Source organism: Neoarius graeffei, chromosome 1 (assembly GCF_027579695.1).
Source record: "Neoarius graeffei isolate fNeoGra1 chromosome 1, fNeoGra1.pri, whole genome shotgun sequence".
In the NCBI taxonomy this organism is placed as follows: domain Eukaryota; kingdom Metazoa; phylum Chordata; class Actinopteri; order Siluriformes; family Ariidae; genus Neoarius; species Neoarius graeffei.
Window position 1 is genome coordinate 47,018,080 of NC_083569.1, and position 16,810 is coordinate 47,034,889.

The 16,810-nt window shown below is 40.2% G+C and overlaps 1 protein-coding gene across 2 annotated transcripts in view; it reads right to left on the reverse strand.

The window, feature by feature from the left end:
* plxdc2b (plexin domain containing 2b) overlaps positions 1 to 16,810 on the reverse strand; it is a 335,111-nt gene that overhangs the window by 196,504 nt on the left and 121,797 nt on the right. For both annotated transcript variants that reach the window (XM_060932768.1, XM_060932767.1), the window contains exon 2: positions 11,900 to 12,093. In XM_060932768.1, the coding sequence (XP_060788751.1) occupies positions 11,900 to 12,093 (194 nt within the window). The remainder of the gene's footprint in view (positions 1 to 11,899; positions 12,094 to 16,810) is intronic.

Sequence of the window (16,810 nt, forward strand, 5' to 3'; positions counted from 1 at the left end):
ACTTATCTTCACCTGTGTGAAATAAATAAAAACAACTTGACTCATGAAACTAATGAGCAAAACTGCTGAAAAAACAGTTCCTAAAGAGCATAGCAGTAACACGTTCATCCTGATTTGAGATATCACAATTTCAAGTGCAATACCATAGCAAGGATGCTCTTCATTTCTCAGGTCAAAAAGAGCTGTTTCAGTAAAAGCATCCTTCCATTCATAAACCATGTTTGAGATTTATGGACAAGGCTTGACAAATTTTAGATAGATTTTTTTAGATCTAAAATGTTCTGTTAAATCAGTCTCTATATTCAAGCAAATTAGCCATTAATGCAGACTGTATAAGGATAGTGCAATAATAGTATCTTCAAAGTAAATGTACTCTTCATAGTAGTTGAAAAGTAAAGCTATTCTTCAGTATGAAGTCAAATATGTAATGTTTCTTCCAAGTATTCATTCTGTCCCAAATTAGTCATCAGCAAGTATAAATGTGGTACATGGATATTCAGGATTCTAACTAGACCAACATATCAGCATACTGGCTGGGGGTTCAAGGCCACCTTAGGCCCCTGAAAGCTCACGGGTTCTACATGCTCGGAGATGCCTTCTAGTGTATTTCCTGGCACTTGCAGGCCTCCCTGAAAGTCACTCTTTTTTGGTCATATTAATTAGATTTTTTTTTTTGTCAAAAGTTGCTGTGATTGTTTTTGATTGAAGACTAATATTCAACTATATTGGTGACATATTTATCTCATCTCATCTCATTATCTCTAGCCGCTTTATCCTTCTACAGGGTCGCAGGCAAGCTGGAGCCTATCCCAGCTGACTACGGGCGAAAGGCGGGGTACACCCTGGACAAATCGCCAGGTCATCACAGGGCTGACACATAGACACAGACAACCATTCACACTCACATTCACACCTACGGTCAATTTAGAGTCACCAGTTAACCTAACCTGCATGTCTTTGGACTGTGGGGGAAACCGGAGCACCCGGAGGAAACCCACGCGGACACGGGGAGAACATGCAAACTCCGCACAGAAAGGCCCTCGCCGGCCACGGGGCTCGAACCCGGACCTTCTTGCTGTGAGGCGACAGCGCTAACCACTACACCACCGTGCCGCCCTGACATATTTATGGAATAAAAATAAAACAACCAGTTGATGTTCAAGTATCAACTTTATTTTCAGCTTCTGCCATTCAATTACAGTACATGGCTTTCCAGATCTAACTTGGGGACCGGCACATATGTACATGGCGGGAAAGCGTCTCTTAAGCCAGATGGCACTTTACCACAAACACAGCATAAGGAAGGAGGTAAACCGGATTTGTATGGTCAGTGACAATATCCACACGGAACTACTTGGGCAGCTATGCACTGGGAGCTTACGTCGACAGGGAGTGGAGGATGTCCGAATGTAGAACGTTAGCATGGTGGCGCGCCGTTACAGCCGCGTGTGAATAACAAGAGAAAATTAAACAAAAGACCACAAGTCTTTTCAAGATTGACAAGTCTTTTTATTAGTGTAGCGGCAACTTTTACAGGTGTGTCAGCAATCTTGTGGGCATAGCGGTAAGGAAACATTGCGTATTGGCCTGATATGCTAAAAAGGCCTAGTTAGAACCCTGGATATTGCTTTAACAATTAAACTCTGTGTGTATTTTATTCATCGTACACTTTTATAAAAGTAATTCAATGGCATGTTGCTGTGAACATCAAGTGTTTGTGTATGCGCAGGGCTCTACGTTAACTTTGAGACATGGTTGCCCATTCGGGCAACCATTTGTAGAAATCTGGTTGCCCGAACTCAGAACATGGTTGCTCAAATATTACATACTTTTTTCCTTTGAATATGCCACAAACACATATGCTTACAACACAATGTTCACTCACATGCTCTACTAATGCCTCTTAAAAGCTTATTTTGTTGATTTTCTTATCCTTCTTTGTGTTTATTTTAAAACCAAATTTCTCCAAACCAGACAGAATGCCAAAGTTTGTGACTTTAATGTTTATTTTATTTTTGTATTTATTATTCAACCTTCTCAGACGCTGTCTGTATCAACAAGCATTGACACTAGCGCCCCGTGCGAGTAATGCGGTAATTAGTCATGTAGTGAAGGACATACCAATAGAACACTGAATATGCACTACGCGATAATTATTAGCAATGGGAAACTGCATTGCGAACCCGCGATGTGCAAATGTGAATTCCGCTAGTTGTTGAACATCCCGTAATGATAACATGGATGCGGTCTTTCTGAGTCAAACAATCGCAAATCGTGATGGAATTTCATCATAATATGAATGAATAAACATTGTTTTTTACGTAAGTTGACATATTTGGGTAGTTGCCCGATCAGGCAAGCATTTGTGAGATCTGGTTGTCTGAATCTATTAAATGGTTGCCCCGGTCAATTGGGCTACTGTTAATGTCGAGCCCTGATACTGTGTATGATCTCGGTTTTGTGTGTGTATGGTGTTTGTGAGGCGTAGACCCACTAGTGAGCAAAATGATTCTGACTGTAATGTCACTAGAGTATTACTTGATCTAATAACCTATGCTGCCTTATAAGTTGCACATACAATTGTACATTACACATTTCTTACAATTATAATATATATAGTATTTTAATAGTTCTATTATTTCCCTATTTATATAACAGGAGACATAAATCTAATTTCACCGTACTCATATGATGACAACATTTTATCCTATTCCACTCTACTCTATTATATTTTAAACAATCGAGACTGAAATATCTGAGTGAAGGCTGACTTGCTGGATTTAGCAGTCGGTCCGGTTTATATTTTAAAATGCTTTCATTTTTAAAATGTACAAAATATGTGTACTGAAGCATGCAATCCAAAGACTCTCTAAGGTCCTCATTATAAGCAAGGCTAAAGCAGAAGAAGTACACACACACACAGACAGACACACACACAGTCTCATCCAATCCTTTCTCACCTTCACATTCTGTCTATGATCCACACACACACACACACACACACACACACACAAAGTCTGTCTAATTCACCCTCCGTTGAGCCAGAAACCTCTTTCTATCTGGGCATACACAAACATTCACAAACACAGCTCTGACCACATGAGGTTTAATAATAAGCATGGCTGCATGGGAGGCAACAGGAGACGACAGCTTTTTTTTTTCCACCACCTGGCTCTTTTCAAAGTCAAAGTCATCTTTATGATCATAGGAGACAGTGAGCCCTTTCAATGCTACATTACACACACACACACACACACACACTGAAACACATTAAACACAAACATTAAAAAAGCACCTTAATGCTTTTGTATGAATTGCTTTAGGTGTGGGGGATCTTTGCCATCTACCCTGAAGAGATAGACTGATTAAAGCAGATTAAACTGCTTTATAACCCTTTGTTTATCAAACTCTGCTTTCTCTCGTTTTTCTACAGCCTCTCTCTGTCTGTTTTCTCTTCCGTCAGGCTCTGCTGCTTCATTTGTCCATCACTTCTGAAGCCCCACATCATCCCCAAATGGAGAATGTACAGCTACTGATCCTCAGGGATTAACATTTCATTCACAATTTGACAGTTGTTTCATTAGTTCTCTTAAAGAGCTTGCATTTAGGGCTGTTTTTTTTTTTTTTTTCATTCAGAGAAGAAATACACTGTACAGCTGTGGAGGCTATAGCATTGGAAGCTCTGGGTATTTTCATACCCTGATTAATTAGCGCATGAGCTAAACCACGAAAAAATAGTAAATTGGGGATTTCTGTAGATATAACCTGCTTTATGTCTTGCTTCTTTGAGGCTGTGTCTGATTAGTATAAATAGATGTGTGTACTTAAAATGCTGGACCATCATAGGTTAGGACTGATGCCCCCAGTTAAATTTCCATTCAGATGTTTTCTGTAAATGTAAATAATGCTTTGCACTACTGCTATGTGAACATTCCGAAGAAGTCATTCAAAGAACACTGTGTCACAGACTACGTCCATGTATATCTATTGTATTTTGGATATTATGAGCTAAGTATTTAGCATACAATGCTAGCTAGCAAGGTATATAATTTGCAGCTACAATCACACTTCACTGTTTGCAAGAGAGCCTGTCTGTATCAAGATCCAAAACCAAGTAGGGTAGGTCCATGCCAAATGACCAGATGGTGGTTGCAGCACCAGATTCATTTTCTTTGTGAGAGCTTATAGTAATAGATACTGGTGAAATATGAACTGATAAAAAATTTCAGGGCCCTATTCTGTGTATTTAATGAACTCGGTCATTTTGAAAATTACTGAAATTAGACCAGAATGTACACCCTAAATCCTCGACAGGTATTTTGGGGGTTTTAAATGCATTTTTCTCAGCTTCTAGGCTACACGGAGGTTTGAAATTTGGTAAATTAACTCTCTACATGTTGCTAATCTGGTAGGAAAACATAGAGCCTTCTATCTAGAAAATCCTGGCCATAGGTACTTCCTAAAAATACTAAAAATGAAGAAAAACGCACTTGCGAGTGGGGTTTCGGGCTCTAAAAATACTAGAAAACAAATGTATTCACCTCTGATCACTACCTGATCAGATTATAAACCAGATTGCCTGGTCACTTATATAATGAGAGCTCTCTAGATAGAATATTTACAGAAATATGGCAGATTCAATTACATACCCCACAAAAAGTATCATATCTTTAAGACCCTGAATGGAAATGAAGCACAGGTCTGCAACTTGGTAAATAGTTTCATTAATTCAATCACTACAAACATGTGAAGTGTCATCTTGTTATTTGTGCATCATTCTCTTTTTTTCAATCCCAAATTATCCATTTTTAATGCCCTCAAATTTGTTATTTTTGCTGTTATATGTACTCTGCAGTTCACAAATAACTATATACTTGACCATGAAAAAGTAATTTAAGATCACAGATGCAGCACTCTCCTATTCATATGTTTGCCATGACTGATACTGGGTGTATTGTCTGTTTACAGTTGCATTTCTGACAGAGACTATATCCACCCATCCATTTTCTGTAGCCGCTTATCCTGTTCTACAGGGTCACGGGCAAGCTGGAGCCTATCCCAGCTAGCTATGGGCAAGAGGCAGGGTACACCCTGGACAAGTCAGCAGGTCATCGCAGGGCTGACACATAGACACAGACAACCATTCACACTCACACTGTGGGGGAAACCGGAGCACCCGGAGGAAACCCACGCAGACACGGGGAGAACATGCAAACTCCGCACAGAAAAGCCCTCACCGGCCACGGGGCTCAAACCCAGAACCTTCTTGCTGTGAGGTGACAGTGCTAACCACTACACCACCGTGCCGCCAGAGACTATATCAGTATTTATAATTTTCTTTAGATCATGTATACACAAGTACTTTCAAATACATGTATATCATTTATATCACTTTTTATTTGATGATATTTCCTTTCTGTTTTCAGATCTGAGTGATCTTTAACATTGCTCCAGTTCAAAGATCCAAACTTGTAGTCTAGAGTTTAGATAGTACTTGTAACAAACTTTTGGTGCTGGAACTCTATAAATAGAACTAACGGCTAGTTCCTTAATAATATAGACCAAAATGTGTTTGGTCCCAGCACCAGGCACAAATAGAAGGGCACGACAGTATAAGCCTAGCCCTCAAAGTAAAACAAAAATTGTGAAAGCATTTGCAGAATTCAATGCTAATAACCTTTAATAACATCTGAGACTTCCTCATACAAAAAATACTAAATCCTTGATTGATCACTAATTAGAATCTATATTAAAAATGACTCATCTAAAGACACAAACAACAAATTCGAGGACATTAAAAATGGACATGACAAACATAGGAGAGTGCTGCATCTGTGATCTTAAATTACTTTTTCATGGTCAAGTATATAGTTATTTGTGAACTGCAGAGTACATGTAACAGCAAAAATAACAAATTTGAGGGCATTAAAAATGGATAATTTGGGATTGAAAAAAAGAGAATGATGCACAAATAACAAGATGACACTTCATATGTTTGTAGTGATTGAATTAATGAAACTATTTACCAAGTTGCAGACCTGTGCTTCATTTCCATTCAGGGTCTTAAAGATATGATACTTTTATTGGGGTATGTAATTGAATCTGCCATATTTCTGTAAATATTATATCTAGAGAGCTCTCATTATATAAGTGACCAGGCAATCTGGTTTATAATAAGACCAGGTAGTGATCAGAGATGAATACATTGTTTTCTAGTATTTTTAGGGCCCGAAACCCCACTCGCAAGTGTTTTTCTTCATTTTTAGCATTTTAAGAAGTACCTATGGCCAGGATTTTCTAGATAGATGGCTCTATGTTTTCCTACCAGATTAGCAACATGTAGAGAGTTAATTTACCAAATTTCAAACCTCCGTGTAGCCTAGAAGCTGAGGAAAATGCATTTAAAACCCCAAAAATACCTGTCAAGGATTTAGGGGGTACATTCTGGTCTAACTTGGGGATAAAATTGATGAGCCACACCATGAAGTTATGGGAAAGGATATTGGAGGCGAGATTGAGAAGAGAGGTAGCAATCTGTGAACAGCAGTACGGGTTTATGCCAAGGAAGAGCACGTCGGATGCAATTTGTGCTTTAAGAATGTTAATGGAGAAGCACAGGGAAGGCCAGAGAAAGCTACATTGTGTGTTTATAGACCTGGAGAAGGCATACAATAGAGTGCTGAGAGATGAGTTATGGTATTGTATGAGAAAGAGTGGGGTGAATGAGAAGTATATTAGAGTGCTGCAAGACATGTATGAGAACAGTGAAACAGCAGTGAGGTGTGCAGTTGGAACGACTGAAGGGTTCAAGGTGAAGGTGGGACTCCATCAAGGATCTGCTTTGAGTCCTTTCTTGTTTGCCATAGTGATGGATAGCTTGACGGACGAAGTGAGGCAAGAGTCACCATGGAACATGATGTTTGCGGATGATATTGTGAGATGTGGTGAAAGTAGAAAGGAGGTTGAGCTGGGTTTGGAGAGATGGAGGTATGCATTGGAATGAAGAGGAATGAAGGTGAGCAGTAGCAAAACAGAATACATGTGCATCAATGAGAATGGGGATGAGAGTGCAGTGAAGATGCAAGGAGTAGACGTAAAGAAAGTTGGTGAATTCAAGTACCTGGGGTCAACTGTGCAGGAAAATGGGGGCTGCAATAGTGAGGTGAGAAAGAGAGTGCAGGCAGGGTGGAGCAGTTGGAGGAGATTTCGGGAGTCATTTGTGATAGGAAAGTCCCAGCAAAAGTGAAAGGTAAGATGTATAAGACAGTAGTGAGACCAGCTGTGATGTATGGGTTGGAGACCGTACCCTTAACGAAGAGACAGGAGGCAAAGTTGGAGGTGGCGGAGTTGAGGATGTTAAGGTTTGCGATGGGAGGTTGGACAGGATAAGGAACGAGCACATCAGACGGACACCACATGTGGAGAGCTTGGGAATTAAGCTAAGAGAGATGAGACTGAAATGGTATGGGCACATCCTGAGAAGAGATGCAGAGCATGTGGGAAGGAGAATGTTGAGGATGGAGCTGCCAGACACATGAAAATGAGGAAGGCCAAAGAGGCGATACATGGATGTGGTGAGAGAGGACATGAAAGTGGCAGGTGTGGTAGAGAAGGATGCAGAAGACAGGGAGCAAAGGAGACGAAAGATCCACTGTGGTGAACCCTAATCGGGAGCAGCCAAAAGAAGAAGATTCTTGTCTAACTTAGTAATTTTTCAAAATGGTATAAATAAAAAAAACCTCTGGGTCGAGAAAGCTGAAATTTTGAAAACTAATTTAGATTTACATATATTTTCATCAGTAACTGCCACCATTAAAATTAAAATATTGCTGCAACCAATTTTCTATATATTGGGTCTTTTTGGCTTGGACTTACCGTACACGAAGCAGTCTCAAGACAAAACAGTCTAATACTAGCAGGACAAAATATTTAGTGTGGAGTTTTAGGTAGCTAGCAAAGAAATTAGCAGAAAACAAAAACAATAGGCTAGTGTCTGTGTCTTCATCCATATCTATAGATATACATACTATTCTATTAAATAGTTTTTTAGCAATAGTATATAGATTACCATGCAAAAAAGATATATATATATATATATAGAGAGAGAGAGAGAGAGGCTGGCTTTTCTTCATGGTATATCAGATAGATTCCATTCAGCTTGCATGATATTGAATGAGTTGAAGATGAGTTCAATATCATGCTAGCTGAATGGAATATATCTGATATCCCATGAAGAAAAGCCAACCAATATTATTATTATTATTATTATTATTATACAGGGCGGCACGGTGGTGTAGTGGTTAGCGCTGTCGCCTCACAGCAAGAAGGTCCGGGTTCGAGCCCCATGGCCGGCGAGGGCCTTTCTGTGTGGAGTTTGCATGTTCTCCCCGTGTCCGCGTGGGTTTCCTCCAGGTGCTCCGGTTTCCCCCACAGTCCAAAGACATGCAGGTTAGGTTAACTGGTGACTCTAAATTGACCGTAGGTGTGAATGTGAGTGTGAATGGTTGTCTGTGTCTATGTGTCAGCCCTGTGATGACCTGGCGACTTGTCCAGGGTGTACCCCGCCTTTCGCCCGTAGTCAGCTGGGATAGGATCCAGCTTGCCTGCGACCCTGTAGAACAGGATAAAGCGGCTAGAGATAATGAGATGAGATGAGATTATTATACATACACATTTTCTTTTCCAGTTTTTCAAATGTCTGCCGGTATGTTTTTCTCTTGTAAACAGAGGAGAACCATCAGGGCCTTCTAGGCCTTCAGAGAAGGCCCAAACATATAAACATTCTCGAAGGCCAACGCGAACTTAATCATGAGCTGGCGCTGTCAGCGCAGCAGTGAAGTCACCTTCCATCCAGTTTAGCATTCATTATTAGTTTTGGCAAATGCTAATAAAGCAGTCAAACCAGTGATATCGAGAGCAAGTAGCACAGGCTAACGACCGAGAAACTTAGATTTCTGTCTCCAGACTCTTCTTCCATGCACGCTTACTACAGTGTTTTTCACTCAGACTTAAGTATTCATTTCCCCGTGTAATTTACTGAGTTACTTTTAAAATCAACATCGACAGCTACACACAACAGAGCTATCTGGCACCCTGCTGCTAATCCCTTGCAAAATCCTTTGCCCTGTTGCTTTTTTGGTGTGTCTGGCTAAGCTTTGGCTGAGCTGAAATCACAGCTCTAATAGTAACGGTTCGCCACTGCTTGTAAATATGCATGAAGAATATCTAATGAAGGTTTGGTAGCCTTTCGGGTGTTCAACACGTCTTTCTCTTTCACGGCGAACAAAGAAATGCTTCTGCGCATGCGCAGCAGAAAACTTTCGCATTGGAGATTTGCATCAGCTCTGACGTGTGACATCATGTTTTCTTGACAACCATGCAATATCGTAAACCATATTCAACGCTCATTCTCTATTGGGTAGAGTGACGTAATACACGTAGGATAAGCAATATGCAAACAATATTGCATGCTATCAAATCAAATGAATGAAACCCACAAGATGAAAACAGAATACATGTTTTTATTGCATCGAAAAAGTGTCCTGTATGTAAAATAATAACCAGTATTTCATTGCTAAGTAGCTGATCTAAGCAGCCGAAGTTTTTTAAGCAGGAATGTAGTTTGCTTTGCTTCGTAACTGATTAATCATCTGGCAAATACAAACCATGTCAACACACAATGTTTCAACAACAAAAATAAAAGAAAAAGAACTGACAATATGTGTCATGGTTAACATAAGCAATGTACAGTGGTGCTTGAAAGTTTGTGAACCCTTTAGAATTTTTTATATTTCTGCATAAATATGACCTAAAACATCATCAGATTTTCACACAAGTCCTAAAAGTAGATAAAGAGAACCCAGTTCAACAAATGAGACAAAAATATTATACTTGGTCATTTATTTATTGAGGAAAATGATCCAATATTACATATCTGTGAGTGGCAAAAGTATGTGAACATTTGCTTTCAGTATCTGGTGTGACCCCCTTGTGCAGCAATAACTGCAACTGTTTCTGGTAACTGTTGATCAGTCCTGCACACTGGCTTGGAGGAATTTTAGCCCGTTCCTCCTTACAGAACAGCTTCAACTCTGGGATGTTGGTGGGTTTCCTCACATGAACTGCTCACTTCAGCTCCTTCCACAACATTTCGATTGGATTAAGGTCAGGACTTTGACTTGGCCATTCTAAAACATCAACTTTATTCTTCTTTAACCATTCTTTGGTAGAACGACTTGTGTGCTTAGGGTCGTTGTCTTGCTGCATGACCCACCTTCTCTTGAGATTCAGTTTATGGACAGATGCCCTGACATTTTCCTTTAGAATTCGCTGGTATAATTCAGAATTCATTGTTCCATCAATGAGGGCAAGCCGTCCTGGCCCAGATGCAGCAAAACAGGCTCAAACCATGATACTACCACCACTATGTTTTACAGATGGGATAAGGTTCTTATGCTGGAATGCAGTGTTTTCCTTTCTCCAAACATAATGCTGCTCATTTAAACCAAAAAGTTCTATTTTGGTCTCATCCGTCCACAAAACATTTTTCCAATAGCCTTCTGGTGTGTCCACGTGATCTTTAGCAAACTGCAGATGAGCAGCAATGTTCTTTTTGGAGAGCAATGGCTTTCTCCTTGCAACCCTGCCATGCACAACATTGTTGTTCAGTGTTCTCCTGATGGTGGACTCATGAACATTAACATTAGCCAATGTGAGAGAGGCCTTCAGTTGCTTAGAAGTTACCCTGGGATCCTTTGTGACCTCGCTGACTATTACACACCTTGCTCTTGGAGTGATCTTTGTTGGTCGACCACTCCTGGGGAGGGTAACAATGGTCTTGAATTTCCTCCATTTGTCCACAATCTGTCTGACTGTGGATTGGTGGAGTCCAAACTCTTTAGAGATGGTTTTGTAACCTTTTCCAGCCTGATGAGCATCAACAACCCTTTTTCTGAGGTCCTCAGAAATCTCTTTTGTTCGTGCCATGATACACTTCCACAAACGTGTTGTGAAGATCAAACTTTGATAGATTCCTGTTCTTTAAATAAAACAGGGTGCCCACTCACACCTGATTGTCATCCCATTGATTGAAAACACCGGACTCTAATTTCACCTTCAAATGAACTGCTAATCCTAGAGGTTCACATACTTTTGCCACTCACAGATATGTAATATTGGATCATTTTCCTCAATAAATAAATGACCAAGTATAATATTTTTTGTCTCATTTGTTTAACTGGGTTCACTTTATCTACTTTTAGGACTTGTGTGAAAATCTGATGATGTTTTAGGTCATATTTATGCAGAAATATAGAGGGTTCACAAACTATCAAGCACCACTGTATCTTTTTGACAATATACTTAGTTGTGTAGTAGTGTGTACTTTTAAATGTAGCCAAGCAGTGACAGATACTCTGTATCATTCTTTATTATCAACCTGTTTTTAACCATCCTTTATTGCAGTGGTTCTCAAAGTGGGGACCAGGGACCTCTGAGGTTTATGAAGAATTTTTTTTTTTAATATATTTTGTCACAGTGCTGGAAAGCACAATTCATCATGATGACAAGTTATGACTGTTATTATTGAGCTTTTAAAAGTTATTGGCCAGTTTGACTGGACCCTTGAATCAAAAGGGTTTAATCCAAACCTCAATAGCTGAAAAAGAAGTAGTCCTATAAACAATGCCAATGCCTCGGACGTACCCGATGTGTTCTGTTGGTGGAAAGTTCTATGGCTCAATCTACACTGAGACGGGTTGTGGGATTTATTTTACAGTTTAAACGGGCCCCTCGCTACAAAGAGTTTGAGAAGCCATTTTATTGCAGCTTTGCCATGCTGATGTATTTTTCAAGCTCCTCAACAAATCATAAGAACATTAATAAATAAATGAAAGCTTACCGCTATCTGGGAGCTGTTATCTGCTTCAGCATCTGTCAGTGGTCCAAGTAAATCCTGTGACTCTGCCTCTGAACTCTCCTGGCTGGCTTTGTTGCTGGTCATTCTCGACTCAGGCAGCCACCGTCTCTTCCTGAGTACTTCCACTGTGATGTCATCATCTTTTGCCGACCCCTGAAGCACAGAATAGGAAACTCCTGCAAAGAACAAGAGTTGCATCACATCAAGGAGGATCATAATCAACTCTTAGTATGTTCAGGAATGGACAAATCATAAATTCAGAGAAAAGCTATGGAAAATAAGTGAGTACTTGAATCCTTTGGACTTTATGTAACTATAATTTATATCCTCTTGAATAATATTTAACCCTCTTGCAGCCGTATTGCTTGCCCTGGCGAAATTCTTTGAGTAACTTTTGATCAAAATCCTCTGTAGATGATGCGTACCAAATGTGGTGATGATGGGATCAATGATCTAAGACTAGTTCCCAAAAGTACATTTAAAAAAATATATCAAATTTTTTGAAAAATCAAATATGACAGAAAATCAAATATGGTGGACATTAACAGATGCATTCAAATAGAGATCACCCAAGGATTCAAGGGAAAAAAGATCACAACTATAGGACAAATGGTTCAAAAGTTATAAGCAAACATCCATCCACCCATCCATCCATTATCTGTAGCCACTTATCCTGTTCTACAGGGTTGCGGGCAAGCTGGAGCCTATCCCAGCTGACTGGCAGAGGCACACCCTGCCTCTATCAGGTTATCACAGGGCTGACACAGAGCCAAACAACCATTCACACTCACATTCACACTACGGTCAATTTAGAGCCACCAATTAACCTAACCTGCATGTCTTTGGACTGTGAGGGAAACCGGAGCACCCGGAGGAAACATGCAGACATGGGGAGAACATGCAAACTCCACACAGAAAGGCCCTTGCCGGCTGCTGGGCTCGAACCCGGACCTTCTTGCTGTGAGGTGACAGTGCTAACCACTACACCACCGTGCTGCTTATAAGCAAACGTACCTTGAAATTTGGCCTGTTGGTGGTGCTATAGAGATAAATCATCTGACCCCAAATTTGACGCCTGGATACTTTGGACCTTCCTCTATCGATGTGCCAAATTTAATAAAAATCCACCAAAGGGTCCTATGGGCTGCCACAGAATCCCATGGCAGAAAGTATAGTGGAAAAACCCCCTAATAATTACAATAAGTGCCTTACATCTTCAGTTCTTGGCCCCTAATAATAATAATAATAATAATAATAAAATAATAATAATAATAATAATAATAATAATAAATAATCAGCACTGGTGACTGTTATATCAACAGCTTTCTAAACCTGCTTGGCTGGCGGGCAACTGCAAATGAAAAACTAATAGGCTGAATAAGTAATCTGTTTATTCGGTGGTGCCTGTGTTCCCGGATTTTCCACCCCTAATGTTGATACTGTTTATGGTCTGAAGATTAGAGAAGCAGCCTTGGGCCCAAAGGGTTGCCGGGTCGAGTCCCAGGATTGCCAGGAAAAATGTGAGGGGAGTTCAGTGAATGAACAGCACTTTCCCCCTCCCTCTGTATCATGGCTGAAGTGCCCTTGAGCAAGACACCTAACCCCCCAACTACTCCCTGGGTACTGTAGCATAGCTGCCCGCTGCTCTGGGTATGTGTGTGTGCTCATTGCTCACTTGTGTGTGTTCACTGCTTCAGATGGGTTAAATGCAGAGGAGGAATTTTGCTGTGCTTGAGTGTGCATGTGACCAAATAAAGGCTTCTTCTTTACAAACTAATCGCACAAAATTCACATTATCATTCAAATTATTTTTTACGCTGTTTTGTTTGGCTGAGCGAACTGCAAATAACTGCCTCCAAATAATAGTCGGCTCATACGCAGTTACTTCACAGTTTGTGAATGATTGTTTTATCATTCAAAGGGGGTGGGACCACCCTGACGAGGGCCACCAAGTGTTACGAGCATCATGGTGGGCAGGACGTGTAATAAAACTGACTGCATCTGATTTCTTTATTATTGTTTGACTTGTCGTGCAAGCTTTATAATCAGTATTTCAAAACATAATAATAATCTCATCTCATTATCTCTAGCCACTTTATCCTGTTCTACAGGGTCGCAGGCAAGCTGGAGCCTATCCCAGCTGACTACGGGCGAGAGGCGGGGTACACCCTGGACAAGTCGCCAGGTCATCACAGGGCTGACACATAGACACAGACAACCATTCACACTCACATTCACACCTACGGTCAATTTAGAGTCACCAGTTAGCCTAACCTGCATGTCTTTGGACTGTGGGGGAAACCGGAGTACCCGGAGGAAACCCACACGGACACGGGGAGAACATGCAAACTCCACACAGAAAGGCCCTTGTCGGCCACGGGGCTCGAACCCAGACCTTCTTGCTGTGAGGCGACAGCGCTAACCACTACACCACCATGCCGTCCCCATAATAATAATTTGAATGATAAAGCAATTATTGAACTTGGTTTTCACAAAAGATCGTGATTTGTTAATATCTCGCAAGCAATTATTTGCTTCTGCTTTTGGCATCGGCAAATAATTGCTTGCTCACCATTAACAAATTACGATATTTTGTGAAAACCTCATCCAATAATTGCTTATTATTCACGTTCACAAGCTGAGCAATCAGTCTGTTATTATTATTTCTCTACAATTGAAAGTGTTATGAATGTTAAGTGGTGCTATGAACTGAACAGAATGAATCGGAAGCAAAAATGTATTGTTAACAAGCTGTAAACACACACACACACACACACACACCTTTAGCTGTCCATTTGCACTTTTCTTTGTTAATGTTCTCATCATTGAAATCAGATGTGCCTCTGAGGCTCATTAATTTAACCATGAGTCAGCAATTCACCTAATTACCCAAGCACACATTACGTCTTACGTTATCAGGATCCTCATTCATTGGACACCAGCAAATTTTAATGAACCACGGAGGATTGATTTTTCGGGTTCAATTAAAATTCCACTCAAGTTAAACGGGAGGGTAAATGTGCTATTTGGGGCATTATTAGTCAAGGATATAAAATATTACAAAACATTTTGTAATCAAATGTAATCCATATATTTGTGATTGTTAATTGGCTGACTTTAGGCCAGTTGTAATCAGTGTTTTAACCATTGAGTAACTGAAAAGCCATTGGAGCCACAGAAATCCAACACTGAAATCCATTTGATTTGCTTTAGCCATTAGGAAAATGAAAATCATTTTAACACATGTACCAGCAATATAATCTTCAAAAGAACTGACCATACGCCGGTGAAACATTTACTGAAACATTCAGACACAAACGCCTCACAAGACTGACAAATCCCTTTAGTCAAGGGCTAATTATTAGTGCTTTAATGTGGTGGGAACATTCTGTGCTGTTATGAGGTGAAATAAATTCAACATGTCGACCGTATACATTGGCCAAATCACTGCAGGATATAAATACTGTGTGGGTTAGCTACTCTTCAGAATAGCCTATGAACAAAAAACAGGTGTTTGGACAGACATGACAGCCATGTCTACCTGGATAAAAACCCTGACTCTAATCAGAAGCTTACATTTCTCTTAAAATTTTAAGATGTTTTATTCCTCTCTTTCGCCTCAGGCTGCTTTTGGCTCTTTCTCCTTTTACTCCTTCACTCTCTCCCTGTTGTCCATCTTGTTCTTCAACAGCTTATCCGTCTTTCCCTCTCCAGGCCAGATGGGTATGCTAATGAAGTCACCACATAAACAAAAAAATCCCTGCCCTTTCTCACGAGTCACTCTTCACACAAGGCCAAGATTTAATTAACAAGTCATGCTGAGCGTTGCTCACTCTCTTTCTGAAATCATCGTCACTTTGCTGTTCAACTAGTTTACAGAGATGAGAAATGAAGGCGTATATGCTTGTGTGTGTGTGTGTGTGTGTGTGTGTGTGTGTGTGAGAGAGAGAGAGAGTGAATAATAAATTGCTAAAAGTAAAGGCAAACATTAAGTATCTCCCTCTGCTGCACTTAGTTGTCATTAATAAGCCCATATTTTTGTGTGACAATACCCCGAAGGCCACACTTTCACTGTAAAAACATTCACATCCATCGTATTGTTTATACTTCATAATTAAACTAGAATAGTTTTATAATTGCACTTCGATGCTCAAACTTTCTTGGCACAGGAAATATTCTGTTCCAATAATTACTTCCAAAACCATTTCACACAACGTTGTGTTCACATATTTACTGGGCATAATACTCGTGTTCTTCTTCAAAACTGACAGATTCTTCCTTTAACAACAGCATGACACATTTTTGCTTGTAATTAGCTTGTCAGTTCGCAGAACACGTACTGGATTAGCATGTTGCCAATTACCGTGCTGGGGCCTTCCTTGTTTAAAGGTGTCTGAATCCGTGCCTGACGCCAAGCTTTCACTCTTTGCCACTCAGTCGATTTCTATACCTAAATGGAACTGAATTTGTTCTGGTTCTTTGTGCAAGACTTCATTTAAAAGTAAAAAAAGAAGACCTTAAACATTGTTCATGCGCATAGATCTGTCCCTCTGCCTCAGTATACTTTTTTAATGTACTACATTTCACAGTGCACTAAGATAAACTGGCTCCATTCATCAGTTCATGCCTTTTCTGGCCTCTTTAACAGGCTAATGAGAGAGTGTGGGAATCGTGCACTTGACTGGACCTTATTTATGCCCATGACATTAAAAGTCCACTCCATCATTTTGCAACCAACACTTCATTTTGGCTTTAGTCTTCAGCTAAGTTCACATTAGCAAGCTATAAATTGGTATGTGCCCAGAACGAAGAGCTGTGATTTGCTAAGTTGCAGAGTTGTTTTTCCGTGTCCCAGGCCTCTAATCTAACAGTTACCTGTTTTCTTTGCACCTT